This window comes from Protopterus annectens, chromosome 3.part0, assembly GCF_019279795.1.
Source record: "Protopterus annectens isolate FY-2018-M chromosome 3.part0, PAN1.0, whole genome shotgun sequence".
NCBI classification, from domain to species: Eukaryota; Metazoa; Chordata; order Ceratodontiformes; family Protopteridae; genus Protopterus; species Protopterus annectens.
The window spans coordinates 964,146,740-964,166,777 of record NC_056731.1 but is presented as its reverse complement, the minus strand read 5'-3'; the positions used below and the strand labels follow the sequence as shown (position 1 = coordinate 964,166,777).

At 38.4% G+C, this 20,038-nt stretch overlaps 1 protein-coding gene across 4 annotated transcripts in view; it reads left to right on the top strand.

Annotated features, from left to right (window-relative positions):
- CDH18 (cadherin 18) overlaps nucleotides 1-20,038 on the top strand; it is a 3,071,238-nt gene that overhangs the window by 2,780,936 nt on the left and 270,264 nt on the right. For all 4 annotated transcript variants that reach the window (XM_044065283.1, XM_044065285.1, XM_044065286.1 and 1 more), the window contains one exon: nucleotides 188-309. In XM_044065283.1, coding sequence (XP_043921218.1) covers nucleotides 188-309 — 122 coding nt within the window. The remainder of the gene's footprint in view (nucleotides 1-187; nucleotides 310-20,038) is intronic.

Here is a 20,038-nt window from a genome sequence, read left to right as displayed (position 1 = left end):
TCATTAAAGTGCAGAATTTCTTTGAAAAATAATTTATTTTAATATACAGTATATTTAGTTTGAGTTCCGAAAGCTTGTCAGAAGCATTTTATAGATTTATTTATTTTTCAAATAGCATGCTTTGAAAAGCACATTTGTCATTTCAATTTTCATGCTGTTAAAAGCTTATTAATGTTTTGCCTTACAGATAATCCAAGTCTGTTGAGCCATGTTCCAGTTGGTATTCAGGTTCTGGATGTTAATGACAATTCTCCAGAGCTGTCTAGTGATTACGACATAATTGTTTGTGAGAATGCCAAACCTGGTCAGGTAAGCCGTTATCCTCACAGTTTGTCTTTCATTTGTAAATTTGACAAGGGGCTAGCATTTGTTTCCAGTAGAACAGCATTTAAAGCTGAGTTGTTGTATGCATTATTTATCAAGCACTTTGAACATTCAAGACAGAACAGAATTCTCAGGTGGTTGATAGTAATCAACTGATTTATGGATGCTGTGGTTTAACATGCTGGCAGCACACGCCACAGAAAATTATTATTTGGTGATCAAATCCATTTATTAGCATTTCCAACATAATGGTTTAACAATGCAGCATTCTGCATTTTGTTTGTTTGCGTTAAAGCTTGTAAACTCAGTCATTTTTTTAAGTTCAAGAATGTTTTTATATTTCATTTTTTTAATTGTAGAATATATGTATTCATTTTTAAAACCTTTAATTCATCTGTTTTAATACTTTGGAATTATGTTTCTAAAATTTCTTATATGATTTATGTCTTCATCTCTAGAATTCAGTCACCAGTTATTCTTGGCACACATGACTAAAAAAAAAAATGTCTCTTGAATTTTGCATTTTGTAATGCTACATTACTACATGTATGTCCTGACTGTTAATTTATTCATTTGTGTAGCATTTCATGATATAGGGATGGATTCAGAAAGGTTCCTGCAATGCATACACAGGGAGTACATCTTGGGGAAATCATTTCTAATTCAGAGATAGCGCTATCAAGGTGCTGTAACATAAAGATGTTCAGAACCGTGTTTGGCTGTAACATGAAGATGTACAGCGCTGTGTTAGGCTGTAACATGAGATGTACAGCACCGTGTTAGGCTCTAACATGAGGATGTACAGCACCGTGTTAGGCTGTAACATGAACATGTACAGCACCATGTTAGGCTGTAACATGAAGATGTACAGCACCATGTTAGGCTGTAACATGAAGATGTACAGCACCATGTTAGGCTGTAACATGAAGATGTACAGCACTGTGTTAGGCTGTAACATGAAGATGTACAGCACCGTGTTAGGCTCTAACATGAGGATGTACAGCACCGTGTTAGGCTCTAACATGAGGATGTACAGCACCATGTTAGGCTGTAACATGAAGATGTACGGCACCATGTTAAGCTGTAACATGAAGATGTACAGCACTGTGTTAGGCTGTAACATGAAGATGTACAGCACCATGTTAGGCTGTAACATGAAGATGTACAGCACTGTGTTAGGCTGTAACATGAAGATGTACAGCACCATGTTAGGCTGTAACATGAAGATGTACAGCACCATGTTAGGCTGTAACATGAAGATGTACAGCACCATGTTAGGCTGTAACATGAAGACGTACAGCACCGTGTTAGGCTCTAACATGAGGATGTACAGCACTGTGTTAGGCTGTAACATGAAGATGTACAGCACCATGTTAGGCTGTAACATGAAGATGTACAGCACCGTAATAGGCTCTAACATGAGGATGTACAGCACCGTGTTAGGCTGTAACATGAAGATGTACAGCACCATGTTAGGCTGTATCATGAAGATGTACAGCACCATGTTAGGCTGTCTCCTTTGCTGTGCTAAATGCTAATGTGAAATTCTGATGGAGGAACCTATGTTAATTAACAGTATGGTCTACACCGGAAATGTATTTATGCAGATGAACAATGCAGGGAATCATTTGTCTGCATATGTTACTCTGGCTGGGCATATTAATGAAGATGACCAAAAGTTTGTGTTCACCTGATCATGTTACAGATACATGCGTGATGAGTAGAGGGACACAATGACCTCTTTTGATCTGGATGCGAACCCTTTTGTGATTAGGTGGGCCATCTAGAAGAATTTTCTAACCAGTTTGGTAATGTGATTATCAAAGGTGAGATCACTGTTACTTGGGTCCCCAGACAGGTAGTGGGAAGGTTGTGCATCAGTGTATAAATATGTGCGAATGGATGTGCAGCTGTGCATTTGCCTGTGAGGTTGTGGTAGTATGGGTCAGATATGGGGGTAGGCTAGGATTGTGTATTGGTGCATATATATAGATGAATGATCTTTCTGTGTGTGTGTGTGTGTGTGTGTGTGTGTGTGTGTGTGTGTGTGTGTGTGTGTGTGTGTGTGTGTGTGTGTGTGTGTGTGTGTCTAGGCATGAATATGTGAATGCAGCTGTACCTCCACAATTTCCAAAACTAGTGACCAAATCCTGCAACATTGGTCGGAGAGTCACTACATGCCATAGATAGCTATTTGTAGTATATCGAAAGGCAGTTAAGAAGTACAAGAACAAAGTGTTACAGCATGAAGCATGTGGGACTGGGGAACAATAAATTACAGCGGTCATTTATATACTGGTCCTTTAAGCAACTAAAAACATTTTCTGATCTGGGCAGCGATCATAGCCAGCTCATTATGTGTTCCAAGATATTGATGCCAAGAAGTTCACCTCAAGAGCAAAGATCAAAGGATAAATGTTAGTACCCACGCCATGAATACAATATTGAGAGTTATGACTTGAGATCATAATAGTTTATAGTGCATAGAGCTATATCTACTCCCTATACTACCAGTTATGTATAAAAAAAGAGAGAGAAATTGTAGGAAAATATAGAGATCTATAGGCTTTGAATGCCAGTAGAACACTACGTGAGCACTGTGAGACAGCAGCATTAGTGTATGTCAAATTGTTTGCTTAAACATTCTGGACAGATCCAGGTGTCAAATGATCAAAATCAAAGAACTTTTTAAATATTGCTGTAATTCATTCAAAAAGTTAATAGGATGACAGGTTCTGCAGCAACATGATTATTTTGAAAAATAAGAGGTATGAAACATTAAATTATAGCTATTATTTTTTTACTGTAATCCTCGGTGATATACCAGCAATTCAAAATTTTACAATAGACAAGGTAAAATATGAGGCAAACTCAGGGATGCTCTGCATAATCAAAAACAGCTGAGGTGTGCTGCAAGCAGAAACAAAGTGTTCCTCCTGCTGTAATAACAGCTGTAATAGAGTTTAACAGCTTTTGAAAGTTGTTAGACCCTTAGTTCTGCCAGACTTTCTGCTTATAAGGGTGAAACAGTGAAGTTCTAACAGCTTTGAAAAGTCATTTTACCATCCAATGCTGTTCTTTGCTGGCAGGCTCTGTCCTCTTTTAGTCCCTGATCAAAACAGTATTTAGGGTGTGTTTATTTTTAAACATCACTGAAAAGCACAAAAATAAATAAATAAATAAAATAAAGAATGAAAAAACATTTGTAACTCTAACCTTTATCTGACCTGACTAGGAGACATAACAAAATCCATACCCTTTCAGTGCCTCTCTCTCTCTCTCTCTATTTCTCTCTCTCTCTCCCTGTCCACATGCCATGCTGTGTTACAAATGAAACTACAGTTATAAAGAGAAACTTTATTATTTCCAGTAATTTACAGTGGCTGGCACAATTGTTTTGCATTGTTTACATAAAAACCTCATAATTACTCTAACCCCTAACTAACATATCATTTACCTGCTGGGTGAAATTTTTATTTCATTTGGTATCTCAACAATCAGTTGCAACCAGTCCATGCAGTAAATGAAAATGAGTGACTGCTATCACAGATGGTAAAAACTGCTTTTGGAAGCTTCTTGTCTAATTAAGAATTAGTTGTCTAGACTGCTCAGTTGTTAGTATTGCATGGTTCTGTTTTCAAGTACTTTAATGAGGTCTGGCATTCAAGGTAGAGTGGATTTTTTTATTCAGACCTAATATAACACAGACATAAGTTAGTTAGTATTAGGCGAACTGCCCCTGTGAGCCATTTTAAGCCTAGCCAATTATCCTTTGTGAGACTCAAACCCTGCACCTGGTGTTTGTAAGGCAAACACCTAAACAATTAGACCACCCTCCCAACCATTGAAAAAAAATATTTATATTTTGAACTTATATTTCTGTGTATCATAAAAATGGACATTTTTTAGGTCATTGTGGAGTTATTTAACAAATATCCAGCAAGGGCCCATAGTCAGTGGTCTATGTGGTAGTTAAGAAGTGAAAAAAAAAAAGGATTTCCAACACCAGTAAGAGTAAATATAAAAATACTTAATGAACAGATACACTGTCTAGAACTACTTGGTCAGGACCATTGTTAGCATATAACAAATAAATAAAAAAGAACAGGATCTCAAACTGCTGGTCTCTGTCCAGCTCTCACCACCAGCATATACTATTTTCATGTCATAAATAAGCGAAAAAGATGCAGTTGATGGCAAGAGAATGGAAGATCGCCCTCAAAAAAATTGTAGTTAGATTCACTATTTCATCATTTCAAAAGTTTTGTTGAACCTGCTTGTGTATAGATCATATGCATGTAGTGGACTTGTCTCAGGACCTTTATGCTAAAAAAAAAAAAAAAAAAAAAAATACATATATTTCATTGTTTTGTACAAGTACATGATGAGCATATATCCATGAAAAGGGTGAAGACAGTGACTTGCTGAGTGTCAGTCTGGCTGTGGCAGTGACTCAATAAAGCCTACACTAAATGTACACTAAGTGTACACAACATGTATTCAATACAATTCTTATCACATTTATGTGCTTTCTAGTCACTCAGAAATGTTACACTAAGAGTACATGTAGTCTACACTTTGTGGTAACCTTTACGACTCCTTGTCAATATTTAAAGTTGCAAGAATATCAGTAGGAAAATTAAAATTAGGAGGCAGAAGGTGACAGTTATGTCAATGTTGTCTGTTCACTCAGAATAGTGTACACTTAGTCCAGGCGTTATTGAATCGCAGGGGGTCTAGCAATTTTAAGAATCAATTGATCATTATAAGAGGTCAGAGAAGCATCCGGCAAAGTGTAAGGCACTCTTTTTGTCTCTTTGACTTTTTTGTTTGTTTTTTTTTGTTTTCCATTTCTGAACACTAGCAGTGGATTACATTTACATTCTATTAAAAGAAATAATAAAAGGCATTTCTTTTGTTTGTTGCAGTTTTTTTTTTTCTGTCAGTCAGCTGGATACATTTTTTGCACACATCCGATATCGAAGCATTCAACCATATATCTGGCCAATTTTTAGATACCATGCTGTTTCTGAAAATGTGTAGTGCAAAGCAAAAGAGTTCTTTTAAATAAAATTTTGCAGACCATTTCAGTTGTCAACTATAAAGTTTGTACACATGCTGACAAGGAAGACTTTTGTCACTTTTGGGTCCTTGGCCTTAATTTCTTTCTTGCTTGACTGGTAGAATGATTGATATATCCTTCTGTGTCAGCCAGTCTAAATTTCTGGGAATTTTTTGACAAATTGCTCTGCTGTTAATAGATCCTTGCCCTCTAAAGGTAAGTTATTGAGACTAACATAATCAAATTCTCATGTACATCAATAATGCATGACAGGTATCTGCAAACCTCTTTCCAGCTCTGAAGCGAGATAAACAGTGACACTTCAATATTAAGCCTCTCAGTTGAGTATCCAGTACTAAATCTCTGCAGTTGTGGTTCATCAGAAAGGAAAGGCCTTTGATAATTGTAGTAATTAGCCCATGTATCTGTCAGTGTCATTCTCAAAGGTTGTGATTTTTCTCATTAGAATATATTGACTTCATGGCGTGTAAAATAATTGTTTAGCATTTCCTGCTTTGCTGTCATAAATCCTTCCCTAAGTAGTTAAAGATTGCTGAATGAATTTCTGGAAGATCAGTCAGGAAATAAAAGACATATAAGAATTTAACACAAGTCATAACCTATACTTACTAAAGCAATAATCAGGGTTTATGCATTCCTCTTTTGCAGTTCATCAACTACTAATTTCATTTTATTTATTTATTTTACATTTGTTTACCGGGAAAGCCCGACTGGATATATGTCCATTTTCAGTGGAGGCCTGGGGAGAAAAACTCCAGAAAGCAGAGTACAAATACATTAGGAACAATGGAAACATTTAGAGATAAGTATAATGTGCAGTTTTCAGTAGGGTTACAAACTTGGATAAAACATAGTAGACAACATCAAAATCATGTGGCTTCAGTTTCAGACAATAATACATGCAGTTATGGGCTAAGTTCCATCAAGAATGCATACACTTATTAGAGTATATGAATGAAATGCTTAGGGAGAGTTTGCAGGAACAGCGTGTGCTGATTAGTCGGGGTTTAAGCAGGGACATTGCCAATGCTGTTGGAAGTGTAGTTTGAGGCTTTTTTTGAACTGGGTTAAGGAAGATTGGTGAGTAAGTTGGACAGGTAGTATATTCCAAGTTTTGTTTACTGAGTTGGCGAATAGAGAGTCCCCAGCCACATTTATGCTCTTAGTTGTTTGTACCAGGCATAGTGACCTCAGGTTGCTGTATGGTTTGATGATGTTATTTAGTGCTGGTGTTTCTTCAGGATGATATGGTATTTTGTGGGTTATTATAAGTTGGTTGCATTGGAGAAGACTGGGCCACTCCAGCCATCCTAGTTGAATTAGGTTGATACAATGGTGGTCCTAGAGGTAGCACCTGTAGCAAATCTAGCAATATGATTGTAACAACTAGCAAGTTTGGTAAGGGTGGTTTAGTTCAGAACAAAACCAGGAAAAGCTCACCAGACCCGGACCAAAACCAAAACGGAAGATGGCAGTCTTCAGTAGATGTAGTAAAATCTTGTTAACCAGCTGTTGAATGTAAGTTGGTAAGCCAAGCAGAACAAATGAAAAGTCAGCTGCATAAATATTGGATTTCCTTCAAAGATGATAAAAAGCAGTCCAAATAGTTGCACCACAAAGCTTTTATTCACAAAACACCAAGCTTTCGCCTGGACAATTCCAGGCTTTTTCAAGGTTAAATTCCAAATGAGGCCACACTGCTTTTATACACTAGTTGATCGGCCAATTGAACAATTAAGTTCGTCATTAAAATAAAGCAATCAACTTTTTAAAGTGCAATCATGCAGTATTGTTACTGAGATTCCCCTTGTTTTTAAAACAAATATAATGCTGATAAATACTAAACAAAACAGAAACAACCAACAAAAATACAGTTGTAAGTATTATTAAAACCTAAGTCTTTTTATAAATTCATTCAAATTAGCAAATTCCACTGAATGTTCTTGTGTAACAAATTTGTGTAAACTTAAAAACTACTCATTTAAAAACACATCAATAAAAATAACATGTTTTGTGACTATAAAAAGTTCTTTAAATATAGAATGTCATATTGTTTTAAAAAAGAAGAAAAAATGCCCATTGAAATTGCCATTGGAATTAATTAGTTGTCCATTCTATTAAAAAACAATTTATGTTAATTCATTATATTATTCCTAATATTAATAATTAATTTTCTCATTTAAATTAGTTAAATATTGTTTTTCATTTTTTAAAAACTACTAGATTGGAATAGGCCAACTATTCCTAAAAGTTGTAAATTTATACACTTATACATGAAAATTGAAGAGATTTATAACTTATTCCTTCTCATTTTCAATATACTATTAATGCTAATGCTTTCATTCATTCCAGGACTCCTTGAAGCATCTAGTTTAATTTGCCAGATTAGCTCTCTAGTTTCCAAATAGGTTTCCCAGTCACCTCCCCTAGGGTCATTGGTGACTCTTTCCAAGATAAAAAATTTTATACACATCTTGTCACAAAGTAGAGAGTGTTTATAGAAAGCATTAGTATTTTTCTTTTTTTCAATTTCATATGTATGTTCGTATATACGTTTTTTAAGGGTTCTAGTGGTTTTACCCACATAGAAACCATTACAAAAAGTGCATGTACCTAGGTAAACTATACCCGTAGTATTACAATTATAGTGGCCCAGCACTCTTAAAGTACAATTCCTAGCTGGAATAAATATTTTCTCAGCATTTAACAGGAACTTACATTGTCTACATGCCCCACATTTGAAAGTCCCATTCTTCCTGTGTGGGGACGTGGTGTTGAAAGTGTTCCTTATGCTGGTATTCTGTTCCAGCATTCCTTTGAGGTTTATGTCCCGCTTTCTAATGAAAGTTAGTGACCTTGGTAAATAGTTTTTAATGTCTTCTTGTGATGTGAGCATAAACCAAAAAGCTTGTAGTGTGTTTTCAATAAAAGCAGCGTCTTTAGTATATGTGTAACTAAAACTGTTTTGTACATCTTTGTTTCCTTTGTTCCTGTTGTTAATAGCCAGGAGACCTTTACTTAACAAGGGTGGAAACTCAGAGTCTCTTTTTCTTGTTATCTCTTCAGTTATCATATTGATTAACTGAAGTGGGTACCCCCTTTCTACCAGCATGTTGGTTAAATTTGCAGCCTCTTTCAAAAAAGCTTCTAAAGTACTGCAAATTCTCGATGCTCGAATCAACTGGCTCCTTATAATTCCTTTTTTAGTGTAGAAGGGATGTGAACTTTCAAAGTGCAGGAATGTGTTAGAATATAGGGGCTTCCTAAAAATAGTTGATTCAAAGTGTTCCCCTTTACTATCCTTGGTAAGAAGGATGTCCAGATAGTGCAATGAGTTAGTGTTAAGTTCATAGGTGAAAGACAAGAAGTTAGTTGTTGTGTTAATGTATTCAAAGAACTCCAAAAAACATTCTTTTGAGCCCTGCCACAGTAAACAAATGTCGTCAAGGTATCGTTTGTAAAAAAGAATGTTGTGTTTCCATTTTGAAGAATGTATGTAATTTTGTTCCCATTTATGCAGAACAATGTTCGCATAGGATGAAGCACAAGGGGAGCCCATGGCTACCCCTTTCTTCTGTCTAAAGTATGTTCCATTGAAAAAAATGTAATTGTTATTGAGAATAATTTCCATAAATTCTGTCAATAAATTGATCTGGTTATTACTTAGTTCACTTAAATTTGTCAGGATGTCAGAAAACCAGTCAATTCCAGTATCGTGAGGTATACTTGGGAATAATTCTATTACGTCTATAGTAATCATCAAGACGTCTTTATGACAGATATTAGATGGAATACTGGCCAAAAATTCCCAGGAATCTTTGCACACATAAGGAAGTGTAGAAATTACTGATTTGATTTTATGTTCAACAAATTTGCCTAAAGGTTCAGTGATGCTGTTTTCTCCAGCAACAATTGGCCTAAATTTCAAAGGAAATATTCCTTTGTGAACCTTTGGTATACCGAATAATATTGGGGTTTTTGGATGTGGAACATTTAAATAGTTAAATAATTCTTCATTTATCACCCCTTGGAGCAAATGGTCATTTAAAGTGTATTTGATGTTAGCTTGGGCAACATTGAGTTCATTGATAGATGATTGTTCGTAAGTGTTAGAATCCTGCAAAATGTCATACATCGCTGTGTCATAGTCAGAGGCCTTCATTAAGACCATCCCACCCCCTTTGTCCGGTTTCATAACCCTGATTTTTTGCTCCCTTATCACATCCATAGCTTCTACTAAATTAATGTTGAAGTTAAGTGGAGGGTCCTGTCTATTTGATAAGTTAGCTCTCAGGGTGTTTTCAATAAGTTCTTCAAATATTTTTAAACTCGGGTGCAAAGGTGGGTTGAAAAGACTAGACCTAGTGATGTTACTACTGACAGTGTGTTGCCCCTTAAAAAAGAGAGAAAGATTGAGGTTCCTGATAAACAGTTTCAGTTCTATTAGTAGTTTAGGAACATAAGCAGGTCTTAACGGAACATAGTTTAACCCTTTAGTAAATAGTTCAAAATGAACCGGGGTGATTTCCAAGTTGGTGTAGTTATAAATATTAAAGTTGTCAGATGAAACAACAGTAAAGTTAGCGTTCGAATTAGAACTCAAACAAATTTCAGTGCTGCTGTTTTTATTTAATTGTGTGTTCTCCCCCATGCTTGTTGGTATGGGGCGTTCAAATTCCTCCCCCCTGGTCTGCCCTGGGGAAAGTAAAAACCCTGTGGAGAGTTGTTATTTTCTTTTTGTGCTAATCTTTCACTCCTTCTTAACGGTTCAGGGTTCTGTACATTTCTAGCATTCTGGCCTGTGTTTCTTTTTTCATATTCAACTTCATTAGTCCTTGTAACTTGGTTAGATTTCAACCCTAAGGGATAAGCTCTCCCTTCTCTACATTCTGAAAGATCTCTATCTAACTTTTTTATTTTTCTGTCAATCACTTTCTGACAGTGTTGGTCTACTTCTAGGAACACTTCATCATATTTCTTCTTGTGTCTAAGAAAATTCTTATGCTGTACAATATTATCATTTAAAACAGTCAATTCATCCAAAAATACATTGCATTTGTTCTGGTAGTCCTTCACCATCAAATCTAACATTTCCAGGCCAGTTTGATTAAAAAGTTCAAGTAGTTGTGTGTGTAAAACTGAACCAACAGTAGCACTGTTGGGAAATTTATAGCATCTAAGGCCTTTCGGCACTCTTTTTACATTAATGCATTCTTTTAGATAACTAATTTCAAGCTGGCAGTTCTTGTATGAATACAGTTTGTTACTGAAAGAGTCAAAGTCAACATCCAACTGCTGTGTATTCTGATGAAAAGTACCTTTTTTGAACTCCGGTTGGAGTTCTGTCCATTTTTTAAAGTTGAATGAATTCTCCATATCTCCGCCGTTTAACGCCCTGTTGTTGTAGTTCTCCTCATGTGTTAATGCTGTCCCAGCTCTTAGAATACCGCTTGTACTAGCGGTGCCATTCGGCTCCTGCGCCGTACGTAATCTTTGTTGAAGCAATGTTGCTTGCTGTTGATGCGGTATTACTTGTTGTTGGTTTCCCGGAGGAAATGAAAAGTCTGCAACATCGGGGTCCGACTGCCCCGTAAGAACCCTGTTGATATTAGTCAACAGTGCTAGTACTTGGTTAAACTCAGATCGAGTTACTGGAGCGTCATCGTTGTTATCCCTTAAAATAAGGGGAGTGTTTAAGAGATCCGTGGCTGGTGGTTCTTCCGACATAACAGCAAAGAACCAACGAAGCAGATGAAAACTAGAACAAAACCAGGAAAAGCTCACCAGACCCGGACCAAAACCAAAACGGAAGATGGCAGTCTTCAGTAGATGTAGTAAAATCTTGTTAACCAGCTGTTGAATGTAAGTTGGTAAGCCAAGCAGAACAAATGAAAAGTCAGCTGCATAAATATTGGATTTCCTTCAAAGATGATAAAAAGCAGTCCAAATAGTTGCACCACAAAGCTTTTATTCACAAAACACCAAGCGCTTTCGCCTGGACAATTCCAGGCTTTTTCAAGGTTAAATTCCAAATGAGGCCACACTGCTTTTATACACTAGTTGATCGGCCAATTGAACAATTAAGTTCGTCATTAAAATAAAGCAATCAACTTTTTAAAGTGCAATCATGCAGTATTGTTACTGAGATTCCCCTTGTTTTTAAAACAAATATAATGCTGATAAATACTAAACAAAACAGAAACAACCAACAAAAATACAGTTGTAAGTATTATTAAAACCTAAGTCTTTTAAACACTTCTGATGAAGACGTGAATTTTGAGTCGAAAACGCAAGTTCTGTGGTTGGCGTTATTGTGAATAAACTGCTTATCTTCCATCAAGTGGCTGGTTTCTGACCTTTATTTGGGCACTCTTTGCAGGTCAATTTTTTGGTTTTTGTACTCAAAGACTTGCATACATCCTTCGTTTTGGTATTCCCATATCATGTTAGCCAAAGCCATCCACAGAGTAAGCAGTATAGGGGATGCCAATGATTCAATCAATGCAAAACAAACACACATTGTAGTATAGCTGTGCTGCACTGTGTGAAGCAGGAAGGTAATGTATTTACTACAACAAACCCCTATCCATATCAGGCAACCTGCTCATTAATGCACATGTACAAATAGAGCTCCACTTATTGAATGCTACTTGGGATAGTACTTTTGGCCATGAGCATCTGACAAATAGCATTGTACTAGCAGTTCCATACCTGTCCTCAGCATGTTTCATGCCACTGTCCACTAATACTCGCAAGCCTAATATATGGCCCTCTGTTTTTCACTCTGATAAAAGTAGTTGCACCTTTATGTCTAACACCCCAATGAGTGTGCCTACTGATCCATGCTGCATAATATATAGATGTCCCTGTGTCTCTTTTCTACTTGTGGTTTACTGTGCATGTGAGTTGAACCACAATACATATCATAAGCATTGTTTTATTGTTTCAGATGTCATGGTTGTAGGTGCCAGATCACTGAGAACAGGGCATATAAAGTGTAGAACTACCATTTCTGGATGTGTGTAGCCATGATAGGTTCTCAGTGCAGATAAGCATTTGTTTGGAATCACTCTCAGGAGTGTGATTATTTGATACTTTCATACACAGTAACCGGAGTGGCAAAACGGGAGGGGGGGTTGGCATAACAGTTAAGATCTTTACCTTACAGATACAAGGTACAGGGTTTGAATCTGTCCTCTGGTTATTGCTTAGGCTTGTAATTGTATGCAGACTGATAGTTTGGTATTTACCTATGAACCAAAAGCATAGTACATTTTTCAGAAAAGCCCAAACTATGGCCTAAAGCTTATCTGCAGAAAAGACTGTGTCATGTCCAACTTGGATGCAATCAGGAGTGTCCTGAACTTCAGTAGTGTGGATGCCTGTTCAGTATGTGTTAGCATATGTAAGCAGAATGTAACATGGAACCAAACTCAAACATTGTTACACAACCAGTGCATGAAGAGGAATACCATGGATGGTGGCCAGGTACAGTGTTACTGTCAAAGTGCGTGGAGTACCTGACCATCCACAATCATGACTGCACCTGAGGTTGTTACTAGGGAGATACAAGAAATACTATTGTCAAAGTATGTTGAGTACCTGACCATCCACAATCATGAATTCAACTGAGTCTATTACTAGGAAGGTATAAGAAGTGTTATTGAAAAAGTATGAGGAGTATATAGCCTTCCAAAATCATGATTGTGCCTGAGTCCGTTACCAGAGAGCTAGAATAAGTGCTCCTGTCAAAGTATGTGTAATACCTGACCATCCACAATCATGACTGCACCTGAGTCATTCATAAGGAGGTACAAGAAATGCTATTGTCAAAGTATATGAAGTACCTGACCATCCACAGTCATGACTGTACCTGAAGTTATTACTAGGGAGCTACAAGAAATGCTATTGTCAAATTATGTGGAGTACCTGACCATCCACAATCATGACTGTACCTGAGGTCATTACTAGGGAAGTACAAGAAATGCTATTGTCAAAGTATATGAAGTACCTGACCATCCACAATCATAACATGTACCTGAAGTTATTACTAAGTTGCTAGAAGAAATGCTATTGTCAAAGTATGTGGAGTACCTGTCTATCCACAATCATGATTGTACCTGAGGCCATTACTAGGGCGGTACAAGAAAAGCTATTGTCAAAGTATGTGTAATACCTGACCATCTGCAACCATGACTGCACCTGAGTCATTCATAAGGAGGTACAAGAAATGCTATTGTCAACGTATGTGGAGTACCTGACCATCCACAATCATGACTGCACCTGAGGCTATTACTAGGCAGATACAAGAAATGCTATTGTCAAAGTATGTGAGTACCTGATCATTCACAATCATAATTGTACCTGAGGCCATTACTAAGGAGGTAGAAGAAATAATATTATCAAAGTTTGTGGAGTGCCTGATCATCCACAATCATGACTATACCTGATGCCATTAACAGGGAGGTAAAAGAAATTTTATTGTCAAAGCATGTGGAGTATCTGACCATCCACAATCATGACTGTACCTGAGGCCATTACTGAGGTACAAGAAATGCTATTGTCAAAGTATGTGGAGTACCTGGCCATCAACAATCATCACTGCACCAGAGTCCATTAAAAGGGAGGTACAATAAATGTTACTGACAAAGTATGTAGAGTACCTGGCCATCCACAATCATGATTGTGCCTGAGCACATTACTGGGGAGGTAGAAGAAATGCTCCTGTCAAAGTATGTGTAGTACCTGACCATCCACAATCATGAACGCACCTGAGGCCAATACTAGGGAGATACAAGAAATGCTATTGTCAAAGTATGTGGAGTACCTGACCATGCACTATCGTGACTGTATCTGAGGCCATTAATAGGGATGTACAAGAAATGCTATTGTCAAACTATGTGAATTTCCTGACCATCCACAATCATGACTGCAACTGAGGCCATTATTAGGGCGGTATTAGCTTCCCTGCTAGGACAGCCAGCAGCCTCAACTCCCCCCTCTCTGCTGCTTGATTTTCAAACTTTTCACTGCAATTTTCTCCTATCCTGACTGATGTTACCTCTCTTTACCTGATATCCCCCTTTCAGACCTCTACTGCATTAAACTGACTGGCCTCTAGGTGGCGCTCCCCTACCTTTTTACTGTCTCCACTTCTGTATCCACACTCTCCTGTCTCCCCCTATACTGCCCCTCGACATCTTTCATCTACTCCCTCCACTGTCCCAGGACTAACTACCACTCTTTACTTTCAAAACACCCTTTCTCTGCCTTTTTTTTTATAAAGCCGCTATCTTCTATCTCTGTCCTTCATCTACATATATACTTACCTCTTCACTTTCTCTAAGCAGTCCTCCTTCTCCCTACACTTCTCTGCAAAACATACCTTGACTATCTCTCTTACTGTTAGTCTTCCTCACTCTCTCCTCCTTTGGCTCTTCCCTCTCCTCCTTTGGCTCTTCCCGCTCCATTCACCCTGCGGGCGCACTCCGCTCCCCTACCCTGCCCCCAATTCCCACCCGCCCCAGCACCTCTACATTTATTCCTAAACAGACCCCTCTGAACAAATCTACTATCCATTCATAGTCCTCTTCCTATTCCCCTCCCCCTTATTCTTTCTTCAATCTAATATCCAATCATACTCCTCTTACTATTACCCTCCCCCTTATTCTCTCTTCAAAGTATACTCCTCCTCTTTTACATCTCCCACTACAACTCCTCCTACTCCAATTCCTATACCTCCACACTCTCATTCTTCCACTGTCCTTTTCTACAATATCTAACTCTGTCTATTCACTTAGACCATCCCTTCTCAATTAGCATACCACATTATTTCTCTCTCCACTATACATTAACCTACTCTGTCCTAACATGCCATGCCAAATCCACTTTACTATCCAATCCCCCAACTCGCTTCTCATCTTACTAATACCTCTGTATCTTGCTACTTCTTACTCCCATAAAGCTGCTCCATTCCTCCCTCCTACTCAAACTATCCCTAACACCCAACTACAATCTCTCCAACTCTCTCACTTTCACTCCATATCCTCCTCCCTTATTCCACCTAATCCACTACACCTCTTTCATCCCAAACTGTTTTCTACCTCAACCAAAACTCTCTCTCTGAAACCTCTACTAACCCCAGACAAACACCTACTATACAAACCTTATAGACTAAAACTTATCACCTATAATGTCCTTGCCTTATCTGGAGACATTCATCCTAACCCTGGCCCTTGCCTCAGCACAAATTACCCTTTCCCTCCACCCTCTTCTTCTCCCACAACAAATAACACCCCCCCTTTCTCTTCTCCTCCCACTTCCACTCTCAGCACTCTCAAGATCTTCACTATCAATGCCCAGAGCCTTAACAACAAATCTCACCATGTACAAGCCTGGATTAATCACAATCATCCCGATATCCTAGCCATCTCTGAAACATGGCTAAAACCCCATATTACTGACTCTGAAATCTTACCTCCTGGTTACCACATCCTCAGAAGTGACTGTTTAAACAAAAAAGGTGGACGCTCTGCTCTACTCTACTCCAATCTTCTCTCTCTAATTCCTCTTCAAATCCCTACCCCAAAATTCAAAAATTCTGAAATCACCGCAAGCCTTCTCCATTTAAATAAACATAAAAATATCTGCTTTATTTCTTTATATATCTCCCCTGGCAACAATATCTCCACCCTTAAAGATATTCTCTACTAGGCCTCAACTGAAATAAAACACAAAACCTATATTCTAGACGATGTCAATATCGACTGGAATAAAATCAACACGCCATCCCCCTCACTATCCATTAACCTTTTCAACTTCACCCAAGTAGTCCTTTCAACAACTCGCCCTAACAAAAATCACCCCCCAGGGTCCATCATAGATTGGATTCTAGTCTCCCATCCAAACAAAATGACTCCATGTGGCACTATCCCGGACACCTTCAGTGACCATCTCCCTGCCTTCATACATCGATCAGCTACCTCCATCCAACACCAACATCTCTATGTTGAAACTCGCAACCTCAGCAACTTCAACCCCTTAATTTTTTCTAACATCTTTAAACAAATTAACTGGCAACCCCTAAACACTCTCCCACTTGACAACACTGTTGAGCATTTTAACTCTATCTTCATACATACTCTTAACTCCCTAGCCCCTCTAAGAAATAAATGAATCAAAGCTAATTCTGCTCCTTGGTTGACCAAAGAAACTAAACAAATTATGCATCACAGAGACAAATCCTGGAAGTTCTATCAGAAAAATAAACTGTCCTCTGCCTTGCTCCAATACACCCAACTCCGCAACCAAGTAAAAAAACTTATTACAAAGGACAAAAAAAACTACTATAATAAACTTCAGTCCAACAACATTAAGAACCCAAAACAATTCTGGAAATCGGTCAACTCCCTTCTCCATCCCGGATCAAGGAACAATCCCTGCCCTGACCCTAGTTTAACTGACAGTGAACTGAGCTCCCATTTCAACACCTTCTTTACTGAATCCATAGCTAAGCTAACTAAAACATTCCCAAATAAGAATCCACCTAACTCCCTCTTTACAACACCCAGCAACCCAAATAACAATCCCCTTAATTTCCATCTCATACCTGTTTCCACCATTTTTATAAAAAGCTTCTATCCAAGCTAAAGCCATGTTCTAACACCCCTGACAACATTCCCTCCTCCTTCCTCAAACATGCAGCTGAAGGTATTGCTCTCCCAATTAGTATTCTGATTAATAGATCATTAAATGAGTCATACATACCAAAACTCTGGTGTTCAGCCTACATTCTACCTCTTCACAAAGGAGGCAAAAACACCACTATTTCTAACTTCCGCCCCATTGCCCTACTCTCTCCAATATCTAAAATTCTAGAAAAATGTGTATACCACCAACTTTTGCCTTATCTAATTCAGAATCACCTCCTAACACCCACCCAGCATGGCTTCCGTCCTGGCCACAGTACCATAACCGCCTTACTATCCTTCCTAGAAACTGTCAATCAAGCCCGAGACTCTGGACTCATTGTATCCACAGTACTGCTAGATCTTTCAAAAGCCTTTGACACCATCTCCTACACTCACCTTCTCCATCATCTCACTAACCTTAATCACTCCCCTAATACTCTATCCTGGTTCTCCAGTTACCTATCTGACAGATCACAAGCTGTCAAATGGAAGAACTCCTCCTCTTCCTTCTTGCCTACACCTACTGGCATTCCTCAGGGGTCCATCATTGGACCCATGCTTTTCAACATCTTTATAAATAACCTTCACACTGTCATCCCTGACACCACAGTCATCCAATATGCTGATGACTCTACCTTGGTCTGTGCCGCCCCCAACTTTTCTGAACTACTGACCAAAACTCAATTAGCCTTTTCCACTACAGAGAACTGGATGCACCAAAACCACCTTTCCCTCAACTCCAATAAATCTAAAATACTAATTTTCCTCCCCTCCAAGGTTTCCTTCTTGGACAAAAACACTTTCAATGTCCTAAGCCAAACTAGCACTGCCATTGAAGTGGTCCCCTCTGCAAAACTCCTTGGCATTACCTTAGATGAACACCTCAAATTCGATCTTCACATACAACAAAACATAAAGAAAACCCACCAAAAGCTAGGTATGCTATATAGGAACAACCACTTTCTTTCCAACTCCTCTAGGCATACCCTGGCATTCACCTACCTCCTACTTTCCCTGCTATATGGAGCCCCTCTTCCAACCAAGCTGTCTGCTATTAACACTTCTAAGCTCGAAGCTTGCTATAATAAGATCTCTAAATTTGCCACCAAATCCAAAACATCAACTCACCACTGCCTCAGCCTACAATCTCTGAACTGGTTAGAACTCCCCAACCACCTAGACTATCTACAACTAACCACTGCTCACAAGTTAATATTCTCCCCTGATAAATGCCCAGCCCTAAAAAACATCCTTCCTCCATACATCCCAAACAGATCACTGAGATCTGAACACCAAAACCTAATCTCCATCCAGAAACCCAAACATCCCGCTGGCCAGCTTCTACTCTCCTTCTCCCTAGGTAAAAAATGGAACTCTCTGCCTCCTTCACTTAGGACTATACCCCACACTGAATCCTTCAAGACCCAACTTTTCCTTCACCTATCTTCCAAATGGAAATACTTCTGCTTTCACCCCACATAAAAAACTGGGATCCCACTAGGCTGTCCTAACTCCCACTACACTATACTCTCTTACTTATTCTTATTGCTCCAAAGATCCAGAACTAGCAGACTCCAAGCATGTAAATATTGTAATCATCTGGGAAAAATAAATAAATAAATAAATACATTTTTAACTTTGTAACTTCTATTGTATTGTATTCCTGATGGAGCTTTTTCTCACCTTGTATTTTAACCTTTATTGTATTGTATGTCACTTTGTAACCTGATTTGTACTTTAACCTTTATTGTATTGAATTGCTGATGGAGCTTTTCTCCCCTTGTATTTTAACCTTTATTGTATTGTATTGCTTATGGAGCTTTTCTCCCCAGGCCTCCACTGAAAATGGGCACTTCTTGGCCCAGTGGACTTCCCCGGTAATCAAACTGATAATAAATAAATAAATAATAATAAAAGTATATGAAATGGTATTGTCAAAGTATGCGGAGTATCTAAGTATCCACAATCATGACTATACCTGAGGCCATTACAAGGGAGGTAAAAGAAATGTGGTTGTCAAAGTATGTGGAGTACCTGGCCATCCACAATCTCATGACTGTACCTGAGGCCATTACTGGGGAGGTACAAGAAATGTTATTGTCAAAGTCTGTGGAATTCCTGACCATCCACAATCACACAGTCATGACTGTTCCTGAGGCCATTACTACAGAGGTACCTGAGGCAGTTACTATGGAGGTAAAATAAATGCAGTTGTCAAAGTACCAGGCCATTCACAATCATGATTGTCCCCTAAGGCCATTACTAAGGACGTACATGAAATGCTACTGTCAAAGTATTTGCAGGAAGTGATCATCCACAATCATGACTGCACCTGAGGCCATTAATAGGGAGGTACAAGAAATGCTATTGTCAAAGCATGTGGAGTACCTGACCATCCACAATCATGACAGTGCCTGAAGCTGTTACTATGGAGGTAGAAGAAATGTACCTGTCAAAGTATGTGTAGTACCTGACCACCCACAATCATGACTGCACCTGAGGCCATTACTAAGAAGGTACAAGAAATGCTATTGTCAAAGTATGTGGAGCACCTGACCATCAGCAATCATGACTGCACCTGTGTCCATTACTAGGGAGGTACAATAAATGTTATTGACAAAGTATGTGGAGTACCTGGCCATCCACAGTTATAATTGTGCCCAAGGCCATTACTAGGGAAGTAGAAGAAATGCTCCTGTCAAAGTATGTGGAGTACCTGACCATTCACAATCAAGACTGCACCTGAGTTCATTACTAGGGAGGTACAGTAAATGTTATTACAAAGAACATGGAGCACCTGGCCATCCACAATCATGATTGTGCCCGAGGCCGTTACTAGAGAGGTAGAAGAGAAATGCTTCTGTCAAAGTATGTATAGTACCTGACCATCCACAATCATTACTGCACTGGAGGCCATTACTAGGGGGACACAAGAAATTCT